The sequence below is a fragment of the Apium graveolens genome, chromosome 2 (assembly GCF_009905375.1).
Source record: "Apium graveolens cultivar Ventura chromosome 2, ASM990537v1, whole genome shotgun sequence".
In the NCBI taxonomy this organism is placed as follows: Eukaryota; Viridiplantae; Streptophyta; class Magnoliopsida; order Apiales; family Apiaceae; genus Apium; species Apium graveolens.
Window position 1 is genome coordinate 134,717,212 of NC_133648.1, and position 16,608 is coordinate 134,733,819.

Consider the following 16,608-nt stretch of genomic DNA (forward strand, 5'->3'; position numbering starts at 1 on the left):
ATAAAGTCATTTTCATACTGTACATTATTATGCTGGGCATTATAGCTCACTCTTGCTTTCTTTTAAATGACACAACACAACAGATAACCAGTATGCTGGTGTGGGACTTAGTCGCTTGCAGTCATAGGGAGAATCCCTGGCAGCTTTATCTTAGGTGTGCCAGAGTATCAGATAGGTATAAGATATCAGTCGTAATTATTGTAACTTCATGTCGAGGTTATGAATAATTGTTTGAGATCCTGTAAAGTATATTTGAGTTTTAATAACAGATGATACTTGTTATACGTCGTTTCTAAGGCTATAACTTATGAGTGTGTGAGATTGGGGGTCTGTGATATGGAATTATTGGATTATTGAGTTAATGCAGGTTACACGTGATTGAAGGATGGCGTGACGACCCAGATTCCTGACCCCAGATTTGGGGGCGTTACAGGTATGATGGTGGAGTTTAGTGTGGATGCCATAAGGAGGGTGATTGAGCAGCCTGCGAGGAAGCTCGATCAGAATACCTGGAACGATAAGACTCTGGAGGATTTTGATCTGGATTTGATTGTTGCCACTCTATGTGTACCTGAGACTCACTGGAAGTTCAAGAGGGGCACGACTGATTATGCCCTATTCCCTACTTCGTGTATGAAAATGCTTGCTCGTATATGGAATTCATTTATTTGTGCTAACATCATACCATCTTCTCATGTGCATGATGTGACTATGGAGCGTGCACGGCTGTTGTGGGGGATTCTTTAGGGTGATTATGTGGACCTTGGTATGGTTATTTACCAGGGTATTCTGATATTTTTACGAGGGAGTACTACGGGTTCTATACCCTATGCGTCTGTTATGATAAAGTTATGTGTGGCAGTTGGTGTTCAATGGCCAGCACACGAGCAGCTCCAGATTCTGAGTGCTCCGATTGACAGCACCACGTTGGCGATGATGCAAGAGTAGGATGGAGGCAAGCCTGATTTGAAGGGGTTTGGGTATTCTTTTGACCATCTGCCTGGTGGGAGGCCAGCTGCTGGGGAAACTCAGTCGATCAGAACAGCTTGGAGATCTTAGTGGGGTAAGGAGGCTGGTACATCGCAGCAGGAGCAGGAGGAAGCAGGAGTGGATGTTGGAGTTGGTATGAGCATGACGCAGTATAAGCGTCTAGCGAGGAGGATGGATGCAATGCATGACATCCATAGTCGGTTTGCACGTGATCTCACCCAGGAATTGGGGAATGCATTCAGAGCCACATGTGTTGACATCCAGTGGCCAGTATTTTGTGAGGACTCCGTGTATCCACTTCCAAACACGCCTGACACTCCACCCGTTGGGGGTGAGGATTTTGATTCCGAGTAGGTATGCCTGATTCCTTACTATTACCTTCACTAAGGACAGTGAAAATTTTTAGTTTGGGGGTAGTTGTTGAAGGAATATATTTTGTATGAGTCGCATATAGTTTGCATATTCATGATAGTTTAGTGCGTATAGTTACATTTTGCCATGTAGTTTTTTTTATTTTTGTAGTTTTTATGATATTTTGTTCATATAGTTCATGCATTTGCATAATAACATGATCCCTTAGATGATTTTTTCGATTGATTTGTGATATTGATGCTAGTGTAGTGATGTCATATTTAGTGATGTTAAGTCTTGTCGAGTTGATTTGCATGCTAGAGATAATTGTATTTCACTAAGTCATATAGGTTGCTTGAGTGCTAGATCATGATCATGGTTTATGTGTTTGTCGAGGTTTATTCGCTTGTTTATATTTAGAATTTATTATATTCTCTTAATGATAAAATAACATGGATTTTTAAAAATTGGAGAAAATTGGATTTCATTCCTAGTTGTTGTGGCTAGGTGTCAAATGGCTAGTAGCTGGCACATATTTATATGAGTAGTCTAGGGTTGAACGAGATGGAGGGAAACGCACTCATTCAGAAATTTGTGAAAAAAAGAAAAGAAAAAAAAGAAAAAAAAAGAAAAAGAAAAAGAAATAGAAAAAATAAGTGTTATGTATAATTGATCACGAGTGGGCTCTTTAGTACTCGAGTTATTAAGTTCTTTGGGGACTTTGTGCCTAGTGACCTAAGGCTTTTATAGTCTGGGATCCGCTAATCTAACGCTCTCTACATAGGTACCATTGTATAAGTCTTTTGTGGACCTTACTCATTGCACGGTCAAATAGCATACTTGTGTTTTTTTATTATGAATAAAAGTATGAATCCATATAAAACTCCAATATAAGAATTGAAGTGTTATAAGTTATTTTGAGTCTAGCTTTTATTTTAATTATAACCTTGTGATTGCTTTGATGAGTAGTGAGTCATGATTATTGATCTAGTTACGATAGTATATTTGTAAGCATTTGCACACACGCACGTCTCTGGTATGTAAGTTGATTTGTAAGGTTTGATTGATCTGTATGTGAATAACTGCATTTGTTGAGATGTTTCTTGTTAATTGGTTTAGTTATTCTATGGGGATCGTTGCATTCATATAGTTCCATTCATGCATTTTTATTTCTTATTCTTTAAGTCTGTTTATACTTGAGGACAAGCATCGATTCAAGTTTGGAGGTATGTTGAGTGAAATTTATGACACTTTATAATGCTCCATTAAGCTTTGAATTGGTGTTATTGTACTCAAATTGTTGGTGTTTTATTGTGTTTTCTAGTGTTTTTGCATTTTAGGCATTAATCCGGAATTTAGGCGAATTAACATTGATTTGATGCTAATATGGTGTTACGATGGTGTCCAAGGAATAAAGATCGTGAAGACCAACTCATTGCAGCAAGAAAAGAAGAAAATGGAATTTTCTCCAGAAGGCCAGTGCGCCCGCGCTGTCATAGCGTGCCCGCTCCCGAAATACAGAGACACAGCGCGCCCGCGCTGATAAAGCGCGCGCCCGCGCCGGGTCGGGAAATTTAAATCCTGATTCTATTGGGATTCTGATTGGAGGACTTCTACTACGCATGGGCTGCTATATATACCTAAATAAAGGTCGTTTTTCATAAGAAGACGTACGAGAGCACAAGGAGAAGGCGTAAGAAGACAGTTTTAGCACAAGTCAACGAAGGCGAAGAAGACCTAGTTAATACTTGTGATTCTTTATTCTAAGTTGTAACTTTGGATGCTAGTTTTCTTATTGGTGAACCAATACTCTTGTTTCGTACTTGGTTTATTATTTATTTAGTATAAAGACTACATTGATTATACCATGCTTTCATCATAACCCACATTGATGATGAGTCCGATTATGGGCTAATCGTTATCGTGGGGTTCTAGCGGATTTATTTATGGATTTCTTTAGTTAATTTGTTTCGATGCCTTTGTGTGTGGTGATTGTATGATAACCTAGTTTTGGTTGTGCTTATTCGTCTTATGAGCATCACGAACTTATAAGATAGCGTGTTAATCTTTAATGAAGCGACAGTGAATTTAAGGATTTAGAACTTGCCATGCTAGCATAGGTTCATGTGTTACTGTTATGCATAATTCGTAGGTAATTTTAACCATCTTACTTGCCCTATGTAATCACGATAGATAACTTGTGCTTTAAACCGTTATGTTGTCAAATTCTATAGAGATATAGGGTCTCAATATAATTGGTGTCTGTTCAGCTTCCATCTCTTTTGTGGATGTCTGGCAGTATGTTATTCGTGCAATGAAAGTTGGCATTTAGCAGTTTCGTGTTGTCTGATTAGTGTCATCACCATTACATGCTAAGGTTAAGAACGAAGAGGCTATTGAATGAAGTATTTAATGAATTTAGAATCCCATGTTTGTGTCATATATTATTCAACTCTCTTTAATCTCATAGTTTATATTCTCTAGTATAATTCTCAATAGTTAATCCTCAATAGTTAATCGTAGTATAATCAAAACCCAAATTGTTATTCGTCTTAGCACTGAATAATAGTCATATCATTGTAGGTAGCATAACTGCATAAATCACAAAGTTAATCTAACTAGACTTTATGGGAACGAATTAGAAATAATTATATATTACTTGCGATCGCGTGTACTTGCGTGAATTATTAGCGTGTGCTTAGCGACTAACAGTAATTGATCAAAAGAAGATCATGGAAAGCACAGATGTGACTTTTGATGATGACAAGTGTCCAGGCTTGGAATGCCTTGATGATAATGAAGCTGAAGCCCTTGTATTTGAAAACCTCAACATTAACACTGATTCTAATGAAAAAGATGAAGTTAATGCACAACAGATGATGAATGAAGAGATTACTGGACAAGAAAATCATGGAAATGAAAGCTCATCTCAAACACCTGAATTTGATAGCACAAACTCAGGGGGAGAAAGAGAAGAAGGATCTACAAGTCATACCAATGATGAAGAAAATGATGAAAGAACAAGTCAACAAACTCACACAAGGAAGTGGGATAGAAGTCACGCTAGAGAAACAATTATTGGTGATCCAACTGTTGGTGTGAGAACTAGAAGTGCAACTGCTAATGAATGCCTACATGCATGTTTTCTGTCTCAAGTAGAGCCTAAGAAAACTAAAGAAGCTCTAATGGATCCTGATTATATATCTGTCATGCAGGAAGAACTGAATCAGTTTGAAACAAACAAAGTTTGGGAGTTAGTTCCTGCACCAAAAAACAGAAGTGTAATTGGAATAAAATGGGTGTTCAGGAACAAGATGGATGAAAATGGTATAGTTACAAGAAACAAGGCAAGGTTGGTTGCAAAAGGCTACTCACAGGAAGAAGGAATTGATTATGATGAAACTTTTGCTCAAGTTGCAAGACTAGAGGCAATAAGGACTTTTCTAGCATTTGCTGCACATTCAAATTTCAAAATGTATCAAATGGATGTCAAGAGTGCCTTCCTAAATGGTGAGCTAGAAGAAGAAGTTTATGTGCAACAGCCACCTGGCTTTGAAGATTCAAAATTTTCAGATTTTGTGTACAAGTTACTCAATGCTCTATATGGACTAAAGCAGGCACCTAGAGCTTGGTATGATACATTGTCAGAATTCTTACTTAAACATGGTTTTACTAGAGGCATTATAGACAAGACTCTCTTCTACAAGAAGCATGGTGATGATATGATCCTAGTTCAGATTTATGTGGATGATATCATCTTTGGTTCTACAAATGAAAATCTTTGTCAAAGATTCTCCAGGCTTATGCAGAGTGAATATGAAATGAGTATGATGGGGGAATTAAATTACTTTCTTGGACTTCAAGTCAATCAAAGAAGTGATGGGATCTTCATCAGCAAAACTAAGTATGTCAAAGATTTATTGAAAAAGTTTGGTATGGTTGATTGTTCACCTACATCTACACCTATGTCTACAGCAACAAAGTTGGATGAAGATAAAAAAGGGCAAAAGTGTAGATATTTCAAGCTATAGAGGGATGATTGGATCATTGTTTTACATAACTGCAAGTACACTAGACATCATGTTTGCTACATGTTTGTGTGCAAGATTTCAAGCCAATCCAAAAGAATCACGTTTGATGGTTGTAAAGATAATTTTCAGATACTTGAAGGGAACTCCAAACTTGGGATTATGGTATCCTAAGGGAACTGGTTTGAAGCTGTTGGCTACACAGATGCAGATTTTGCTGGATGCAGGGTTGACAGAAAGAGAACTAGTGGAAGCTGTCAATTTCTTGGAGAAAGCTTGTATCCCGGTATAGCAAGAAACAACAATCTGAGTCAACTTCTACAGCAGAGGCTGAATACATAGCTGCAGGAAGTTGTTGTGCTCAAGTGCTTTGGATTAGAAATCAGCTATTGGACTATGGCCTAGTGTTACACAAAATTCCAATTAGGTATGACAATACTACTGCTATATCTATAGTAGCTAATCCAGTTAATCATACTAGAACAAAGCACATTGATGTAAGGTATCATTTTATTAGAGAACATGCTACAAATGGTACCATTGAGCTCATTTTTGTTCCAACAGAAAAACAATTAGCTGATATTTTTACTAAACCTTTGGATGAAGCATCTTTCACTAGACTTGTAGGTGAAATTGGAATGCATAATTCTTCATCCTAAGGCAAGAACTCAGGTAATGTTTTGCAGCAGATTAATTTCTTGTAAATCAAAATTAATTTGATTTAATTGGAAATTAACTGAAATATGAATTATAAATAATTTATTTTTTAAAAACAAAAATTCAGCTTGGAATTTTTCCAATTCTAAGAAAACTGTCTAGCTGTTAATTTACATTCTTAATATGTAAATTAATACAAGGCAGAATCAAATGATCGAACGTATATAGAGAACTGAGTTCTCGATAAGTCTAATTGACTTATCGACAAGCCATTTTAAGACTTCTCAAGTGAGTTCTTGATAAGTCAATTTACTGACTTCTCGAGTGACTTCTCGATAAGCTTTATTATGACTTATCGATAAGTCATTCTAGAGTTCTCTAGTAGTGTTAACTCACAGAGTTCTCTACAAGTATAACTTTTAGACTTATCAATAACTCAGAAATGGAATAATTTAATTTAATAAATTATTTTGGTAAAATACTTTTGGCAAATTTGTTCTGATTTTACTTTAAATTTATTCAAATAAAAATTGGAAACAATTCAGTCCATTTTGGACAAACTGGGTATTTATTTGACATCTCGATAAGTTAATTTTTAGTTCTCTACAAGAATAAAGAAAATGATTTATCGATATGTTTTTCACATCTCAAAGTGACTTCTCGATAAGTATACTCCAAGCGTCTATTTCTGACTTCTCGATAAGTCATTTGCTTTTACTATAAATACCCAGACATCTCGATACATATACATACTTACACCTTCGAGAACTCAAGTGACCTAGCTTTTCAATCCAAAACCGATTTCTCTCTCGTTTTCACTCCTTTCTCACTAATTTCTCTTACCCACTAAACTTCATACTCATAACAATGGTAGCCAATAATATTGTACCCTTCATCCCAAAGGAGACTAACTTCCTTGCATTCTTAGATGCAAACCAAGCACCTGAAACTTTCCAATATTTTGTCAAGTTCTTGTCTGAGACCTACTTTGTAGGGGCTCTTACTGTTAATCCAGTGCTTTACTTGGATGTGTTAGGAGACTTTTGGAACGCAGCAGTAACAAGGATAATTATGCATGAGAACCAGGCTGTATCAATTGTAATAAACTGCACAATCAAGGGGAAACATGTGGAGATCTTTGAGGATGATGTCAATATGGCATTAGGAATCCCTACTAACAAGCTGGTGGAAGCTCCAACTCAGGATGAGCTGTATGAATTCATGGACTTCATCAATTATTCTGAGAAGATCAATCTGTCAAGAATGAACAAGAAGCACCTGAGGAGAAAATGGTCCTTCCTGTTTGATTCAGTGATAAGGGCTTTCACTTGCAGGAAGTCAAGATTTGACAACATATCTAGTGTTGTCCAGAAGCTGGTCTACTCAATGGCTCACAACAAACAGATCAATGTAGGACACTACATACTGGAGGAATTGAGCATCAGGCTAACAATGCCATTGGAGTCATGAGGTAAGGAAATTTTTCTTCCTAGATTCATTATGTCTGCTTTAAACCATAAAGTCAATGACATACATATGCTTGAAGGAGTAAATAGGTCATTAATTGGCAACTGTAAGCAAGTGTTCAAAATTCTATTTGGATCACTTCTTACAAGGAATAAGGTTCTAGTTGGTCTTAAGTTAACACCTTTCATGATTGAAAGATTTAAGACCTACCCCTATTCTATGCCAGATATGAGAATCAGTGCAAGTCAACCTAGTGCAATAATGGGTCCTGAGCCTGTGGAAGCACAAACATAGGCACACCCACAGGAACTTAGGAATAAGGTTCTAGTTGGTCTTAAGTTAACACCTTTCATGATTGAAAGATTTAAGACCTACCCCTATTCTATGCCAGATATGAGAATCAGTGCAAGTCAACCTAGTGCAATAATGGGTCCTGAGCCTGTGGAAGCACAAACATAGGCACACCCACAGGAACTTACCCATGTTGAGCCTATTTCTTCAAAACCATTAGTAGCTAGGAAACCAACCACCTCATCTTCTCAAAAGGATGAGGTGAGTAAAAAGAAGAGAAAAGAGATAACTTTAAGTGTTATGAATGAGAGTGGTGAGGAACAAACAGAAGCTGAGTCACCATTGGTCAAAAGGACAAAGAAGGATAAGAAATCTGAGCTGACCACTCAAACAACCTCCGTATCCGTGTGTCTATTGAAAAGAGCATTCTCCCCAATGCACCTTGTAAAGAGTCTGCACAGCCAACACTTGATCAAATTCAAGTGTATGGTAGAAGAAATAAGGATGACACACACAGTGAGAGCACGTCTATTGAATCTCCATCATCCATTCAGGGGGGCTGCCAACACTCACATCTGAAAAATAACTCTTAATCTCACAAATTTTTTCTTCACATACAACACTTGAATACATTCCTCAAGTGCAAGCTTAATCAAGTGACTTGGTTCAAGAAACCTTGCTCACCACCCAGACACTACAATCAGATGGTGAGAGGCTACTAGCTGGGGTAGACCTTGATGACACCATCAAAACCATGGAGGATTCATCAGTTTTCACTGAAGACCTCATGGATGTTACAAATGTACCTTCGTGTGCAAATTAGCCTTCACATGTTGTTAGGTTTGAGGTAGTACCTCTGAGGGGGAGCTATCTAAATCCTCTCCAATTCAATTGGAGGTTCCTATTCCAGGAACAACTCCCCCCCAAAACCCTGGCTGAGATTGCCTTAACAATTCAAGCAGGGAGTACAATTGCCAATGATCCTGTCATGGAGGAGGCAAGTATAGCACATTCAGGTGACAGTGTGGTGCAAGACACACAAGGGTTTGAGACTGGTGCACATGACAGTAACCCAGTCAAATCCCTTCCAATTCAATTGGAGGTTCCCACAACAATGTAGAACAACTTGTCATAACCATAGTACCTACTGTGAGTCAAACTATGACTTCTGTCACAGGTGATTCTGATCCTTCACAACAACTATCAACCTCACAACCTCAACAACCACATCTTGTCTCTAACTGGCTCCAAGAAGCTGCACCTCAATCAAATCTTGAAGAGTTCAGGGTGGATCAGCTTGTAGGACTTGCCCAAATTTCTCAACAGTTTCTGACATCTGATATGTCTAACCAGGACTATCATGCCATTATACTCTCCTATCAAACAGATTTCCAAGAACAACAAGACAAAATTGTTAATGAAGCTGAACATGATGGCAACGGTGATGCTTGGCTAAACAAGGACTACAATCTGGAGATGGAGGGTATTTTAGCTAAGTTCAAGGAAGATTATTTGACTATTCTGGGCAGCAATGCTAAAGCACTAACTCCTGGTGAAGTCTCTGATACAATTAATGAAGTTTCTAAGGCTCAACTTAAAGCTTTCCATCTCTTTAGAAAAGCACTAGAACTCTCTTTGGAAAGGCACTAGAACTCAAATCGGTTGGTCATAAAGACAATATCAGGAAACTGGTAAAAGAGAAGATGGATGAGGTCATACCATCACAAATCAAGATCACTTCTAAGTTTAAACATTTTGCTGATCAAATGAAAAGGATGAATCTGACTACCATTGAAAAAGAGGTAAAAAATCTCAAACAATCCTTCCCTGCCCTTTATGAAGTGGTCCAACAGCAAATCATACATTCGAATGATGCAAAGATCAAGCTGGACCAGCTTCACCAATCCAGATATGAGCCTTCTGCATTACTTATGGATGACATCAAACAAGTTGTGGAAGCAACTTTTGGCTCCTCAACATCTACCAGTTCATATCAGCCTGTCTCAACCTCTACAAATCTTCAAATCCAATCTCTTCAACAACAAGTCTCAGACTTGCAGACCTCCAATGTCTCTCTAAATGCTCAAGTTTAAGCCTTGACTTCTCTAGTCAAAAGTCAACAATCAGATATTCAGACCCTGGTGGACTCTCACAAGCATCTCCAAATGCAGAATCATGTTGCTTTGGGGGCCATCATGGGGAAGCTGAATATACCATTTCCCTCTCTGCCTGAACAAATAAGGCCAGAATTACCAACTCCCCTACTCATGCCTATCACCAAGACTAAGGGGGAGATTGAGGTTAGAATTTAACAATCTAGGGATGCTAAAGCAAAGTCTAACGAGCCTATTCAGGTTGGTCAAATCTCTTCTCAAGTTGATATTGGAAAAGAAAGACTTTTAAAGGCTGCAGAAGGACCCAATCAAGATCAAGAATTCAGTGCACTTCTTGCAGTACTAAGAATGTCTCTTCAAAACAACTATGTGACCTACAAGAAAGCTTTGGTCAAGAATATTAACTTCATCAGGGCAGTGGTTGTGAAAATTGATGACTTCTTGGAGAAAAGGATTGTTGTAAACATTAATGATGGTGGTGTGGACATGTGTCTTTAGGTGACTCTTTCAAATCTTCAAACTGTAAGAGCATTTGAAATGGATGTAATGATTGACAGGGTGAATCCAGTTATTCCAGAAGACACTCAACTTCTCCATGAGCTCAAAAAGGCCCAGATAACAGCTTTTCCTGAAGCCTATCTATATCCAAACAAAGGAGTAGTCTATGTATGTCCAACAACCAATCAATCCAGACATTTCATTATTCCTAAACACTGTGTCAGATCAAATATGAGGCTGATCATGACTTTATAGTCTGATCTAAAGCACAAAAGGATCAAGAAGCATGAAGATGTGGAGATGATACAAATCTTGGACATATACCTTGTAAATGCTGACACCATGTTGCCAAATACTCAATACAATTTAAGAAAAGACAAGGATGATGATGAGCAGAAGGATGACAAACAAAAGCCTTCTGGCTCAAATCCAAGTCATTCTTTTAAAGCAACTAGCAACAAGGACAAGAGTCAAGAAGAGAAAAAGGAGGATGAGAAGAAGGATGCTGATAAAAAAATGAGAGGAGAAAGGAGAAGCAAACAAAGGCATGATGGCTCAGAACCACAACAGACCTTAAAAATCCAAACAACTCAAGCTCAACCTTCAATGCCAACAATCTCAAACATCAAACCACCTCAAACCTCTAAGCCGAAATTCCTATACAGATAAACTGCTAACTCTTTTCTGAAATACCAATCACCACAAGCCAAATATTTCTCAAGAAAATCACAGACCTACCCTCTGTAAAGCCATCACTCAAATTAACTACAAGTCTGTTGGGAGAAAATTTAAGAAAGCCAAGCCTACTGAAAAAGTGGAAGCCACTGAAAGGGCCATCTGAAATCGTTTCAAGCAAAATGATTTTCTACCTTTAAATCGGTGCATCCCCGATGAAGATTATTTTCAACAACTAGCAGAGGAAATAGTTAGAGTCTGGGTTGTATCTCTAAGGGAAGTAAGGATCTACTATGAAGATAGATCTTTCACATTTCTAGGCTGCAGCTTAATGGACTCTCTCTCCCCCACAGAAATCAAGAGAGTGATAAGCTTACTGAAGGATCAGGATACTGCTACAAGAGCATGGAGATCTGTTTTGGCTGAATGGTTGATTGAAAGGGAGGAAAGAAGAGCAAGGAATAAAGCTGAATCTGAGGAGAGGATAAGAAAATATAATGAGGAGATTGAAATGTACATGAAAAGATCAGAAGAACTCAAGGCCAAAGCAATGAGCAGAATCTCTAAAGATGGATAATTTCTAAACATCAAAGCTGGAAAATTCATAAGATTTAGGATTGATTTTTTAAATGGTTACCCAAAGACAGACAGACTCAAACTTGTAGAAGCTCTAAGTGAGACACCAATCATAGAAGAACTTAAAATTCTTGTTTACTTGAAGGATCTCATTAGATAAGAAACAGAAGTAAAAATTGTCTTTACCTAAATATTGTAACTATTTAAACTCAAAGAAATCTCCTAATGTGTAAATGTTTTATTTGTGTCAATTTTTATGTATTAATCTTATTTACCATTATAACTTGGGGTTAGTCTTGCTAACAGGCATTAATTTGTGTTAAGCAATCTTCTCACAAATTGGGGGAGATTGTTGTCCAAGACATGCCTGTACTATAACAAGACTAAGTCAAATTGACAACCCTAAGTAACTTGTATTGTAATCTTAGTTTGCATTTTGTATTGTAACATTAAAGTCTGTAAAAATGTCAAAGAGCGGACTGGAGTCTTTTTCTTTAAACAGTATCAAGCCTAAGAATTCTATCTGGAAGAAGATCAAGAAGATCATGCCTCAGAAGAATTATGAAGAAGCTTGGAGTTGAATAAATCTGTATTGAGAAAAATGTTCTAAGTCAAGATCTCTACAAGTCACAGATTTAGTGTTATAGAGAAGTCATTCGAGAACTCCAGAATGATTTGTAGAGAAGTAAGGAAAGCTACTAGAGAACTCAGATATATCGAGAAGCCAAATTGAAGACATGAAGATTGGAGATATCGACAAGTCATTTTTTTACTAGAGAACTCAGAGTTATCGACAAGTCAAATATCACTAGAGAACTCTGAGATATCGACAAGTCAAATATCATTAAATAACTCTGAGTTATCGACAAGTCAATTGGTCACTAGAGAACTCAGAGATATCTATAAGCCAAAGTGAAGACACGAAGTGAAAAGATCTCAACAAGCTAAATTCTCTTATAGAGAACTCATAGACCTCTACAAGTCAAAGCAATTATAGAGTAATGAGAGATCTCGATAAGCCAATATACCTATCGAGATGTCAAGTTCTCTATATATCAAACTGGAGATCTCGAGGTAAAACTCAAAGTACAAAATGCAGACCAGTTCATTATCCAAGATTAACAATCAACAAATAATCCACTCAATTGGATTGACAAGTCTACAAAAGGCAGCTTGAGGCGTACAAGATCAAGGGTGAAGATTAACTGACAAAGGAAGATCAAAGTTAACACAGTATGCAAAGATATGCTAAGCAAGAAATGGAAGATATGCTTTTCCTAAAATGGAATGATTAGTGACAGTTTACTAAAGTGAATAACATCTCTTATTACACACTGTGTAAACCACTAGTTAACTATCATATAAAGTTAATACTAGTCTTTTGTTAGAGGTAACAATTTACATAAGAAAAATCTTGTATTCTCTCAAGGAAGAAGCTAAACTCTTTATCAACAAAGAGCCTAGAAATTTTGTAGCAAAACATTCTTAATTTTAATATAAAATTAAATGAGCTTTGTCTGTGTCCACTGTTCTTACTTGTTTAATTTCAGTATTAACACATTTCACTACAAGATTTAATTTACTTTGTTCACCACCTTAAATATTCAAGAAAAGCAGAAAAACACAAAAACACATTCACCCCCTCTATGTGTGATTCATTATCTAACAAAAGTACTTTGGAGAAATCACTACGCCATAGATTGCTTTAAGCAACACCTAAATTGTGTTTCTATAGACCCAAAAAAATGTTGCTAAAGGTCCAAAAAGGGTCAAGACAACATCAGAATTATGTTGACCCGTAGCTAGTTAGTATAGGTATCTATAGTAACATAGCAGCCACTCTATTGCAACAGGGCAAATCCTGTTACAATAGATATCAATAGAAGTCTATATAGTAACAAAAGATCATAGAATTTATCAAACATATTATCAAATTGGTGGGGCCCACATAAATAATTTTTAAAAAATCATACTCAGAAAGTTTATTTTTGCTTGTTTTCTTTTTTTTCACAAATATATTAATAGATAGAACAATATTTAAATTCCAAAATATAAATAAAAATATTCCAAGAATAATTAAACTAACTCAATCTAAATTAATAAATATAAAGTCATGAATTATTACAAAGTGATGAATCAAATTCTGTAAAATCTATATTTTATTATAAAAAGAGGCAAAGTTGTATACAGTGATAAAATTCATTGAATATCTCTGAATCGGAGTGTGCAATCATCATATCACTGTGCCTTTGAATCTACCTTTGCCTTGGCCTGCATAATGTTTAAATTTACAACTGAGTCTTGATAGTATCCAGTGGAGTTGTAATGCAGGATGTAGCACCAGCAATAATTCCTCCAGCCCCCTGACTAATATTTATATGATTGGAAACTATAAAGCTCGAATGAATAAAATGGATGCATATACAAATTTTAAAGTACTGACCTGAGCCAATGCAAATGGTAATGTAGAATACATTCCTGCTCTTTCTCTATATGAAACAGACCTTTCAACACAGACTACAGGTTGAACAGAAGAAGCATTTGTAATTCCGATAAATAGCACTACAACATACACTTGGTTACTATAGTTGTACATTTGTAAAGCATCACATGTTTCAGTATAGAGAGCTGACTGGTCGAAAACAACCAAGAACAAAGGTATTTTCCAGCCGGTTCAGTTTGAAAATTTTATGACAAATCCATATGTATATAGATAAGATATATCTATACATATAGCAATATCGATGGATTTACCTGCTTGAGGAAAAGGGCTGCAGTGATGGAACCACCTTGACGACCTCCAGTGTTAACCATATCAGCTATGCCATACTTCATCGACTCCCAATAACTTTCCTCCATAGGAAACCTCCAAAGTTTTTCCCCGGTTATTTATGAAGCTTCAACTACCTCCTTTGCTAGATCATCACTCAGTGTAAAAATTCCTAAAACATACAAAATAATATTATATTTTCAGTTTTTTTATTTTTTTGTAATTCTGGTAAAACCGTAAAATTTAAACTGCTACGCCAAGGGGTCTCAATTCAATGGATAAGTGCAACATGTGAATATAAAACATAGGTCTATCTATACCACATCAAGGAACACAAAAAAATTGACAGTTCTCATGAAAAACGAAATGAGAATGCAACAAAGATAAGACAGTATATCAATATGTAGATATGTTGAACAAGCTTAAAATATAACATATATAAAAAACTAGTTAAATTTCATTTCCTCTTCTGACTTAAAAACAGACATAGTGCAAGGAACTGAAAAAAATCACATTTTCCGCTTCCTTGACCCACAAAAAAAATGAACTTGGTCACCGAAGCGGAAGTGCGAGTCTAGTAAAAGTAAAACTAACTTATTAACAAAGAAAAACAGAGAAAGAAAGGAGAGAAGCTCATACTAAAACACTAGATGATCTTGTTATTGACAATTCACTATTCATTTTAGCCGTGTTTGTGGGCTTGTCTCAGGCATCACCAGGTGCTATCAGCCTGAAGAACAGAGAAGTGTGTAACTTCATCAGCAGGCACCTAACAGTGAAACAAAGGTTACAAAACTCGGGGATACATTTCAAAAATCAAAATTAGTAACAATAATTAAAAAAATAGCAAATGCTGGACTATTTTCCTAATATTATGTATTGTTGATTACAACTTCATGCTCATGTATTTGCGTCAAATTATACATAACACTATAATATTAACCCGGTTATACTAAGATAGGTCAGCAATTATGATCGCTTCCCGTATTTCAATGTATCTGAATGGAAACCAGCTTGCTCACCCATTACATAAATTCTAGTTTATTAGCCAAAAATTGGCTCGGTTCAAGTCCTGCAGTCAAGAGTCTACAAAACATATATTAACCTTTGTAGATTATCAAAACCCAACTAAACAATATTATGTCCATGTCTAATGAGCCGTTAGTGCATAAATTCCAAACTACTTGACAAGTACACTCGGTCAGATTAAGTATCTCGTCGTCCCTGTTTTGCAGGTATGTAAAATCTCAAGATTCAGGAAATAAACTCAGTAAACTTCAGGAAATCAAAGAGAAAAGGTGATATAAACCATCCTATAAGAGCCTATATGCATCAGCTAAACAAACACATCATAAAAACATAAAAAAAATTAGAAAAAAAACAAAAACATCTGATAAAATAAAAGTTTCAGAATATCTTGCAATGAAACAAAGATTATAGAATGTCTAGGTGATAATATCAAAGTTAAAAGGCATCAGTAGTACACATAATATGTAGGTAACTTTTGATAAGAAGTTAAAATGATTCACAGTAACTGGAGATTGTGTTTACCTTCACTGTGTGTTCTGGTGGGTGTGGGGCGTGTAGTCGTCAGCAGAAACTGGAGATTGTGCTTACAGGCCTAATTATACTAGCCCCAAATTGGTTGCAAAGGAGAGCATGAAATTGATTGTGCTAATTGAACCTTTGGCCCTTTATTTTTTGTAATGTAACTCCAAGCTTCAATCAACCCGAACTCTTGTTGCTTCTTGAACCCTAAGAATGTAACCTCTTTACTTTTGTCTGGAATTTATAATTCCTGCTCTGTTAAAACTTTGTTGCCTTTCAGTCCATCGGCCCAGCCGTACCTAATTATATCAATAGCCCAGCCCAGCCCAATTGTATCAATAGCCCAGCCCAACCCAATTCCACGTATTGACCAATTAATTTAACCTTTTTATTTTAAATATATCTTTATCATTATATTCAAATTTCGTACATTGTAATTATTAACATAACTTATCTAATTTATTTTATTTGTAAAAATTTAAAACTTTTACATTATTATTTTTTATAAACAATTATTTTAGTGCTTATTAAAATTAATTAATATAATAATTAAGTAAAATTTATTTATTTATATTCAAATAAAATATGAGATTATTTATAAATCAACTATTTGATATAACCTTACTATTACATTTGTTTATAA

At 36.1% G+C, this 16,608-nt stretch overlaps 1 protein-coding gene across 1 annotated transcript; it reads right to left on the bottom strand.

Moving 5' to 3' along the window:
• Positions 1–13,718: 13,718 nt before the first annotated feature.
• LOC141707868 (leucine aminopeptidase 3, chloroplastic-like) lies at positions 13,719–16,207 on the bottom strand. The gene is made up of 5 exons (XM_074511285.1): positions 15,969–16,207; positions 15,057–15,186; positions 14,402–14,589; positions 14,091–14,164; positions 13,719–14,014 (listed from the first exon to the last, which is right to left on the bottom strand). Exons 3-5 carry the CDS (start codon positions 14,504–14,506, stop codon positions 13,936–13,938), a joined length of 258 nt encoding a protein of 85 aa, XP_074367386.1. The 5' UTR covers positions 14,507–14,589; positions 15,057–15,186; positions 15,969–16,207; the 3' UTR covers positions 13,719–13,935.
• Between the last annotated feature and the right edge of the window lie 401 nt (positions 16,208–16,608).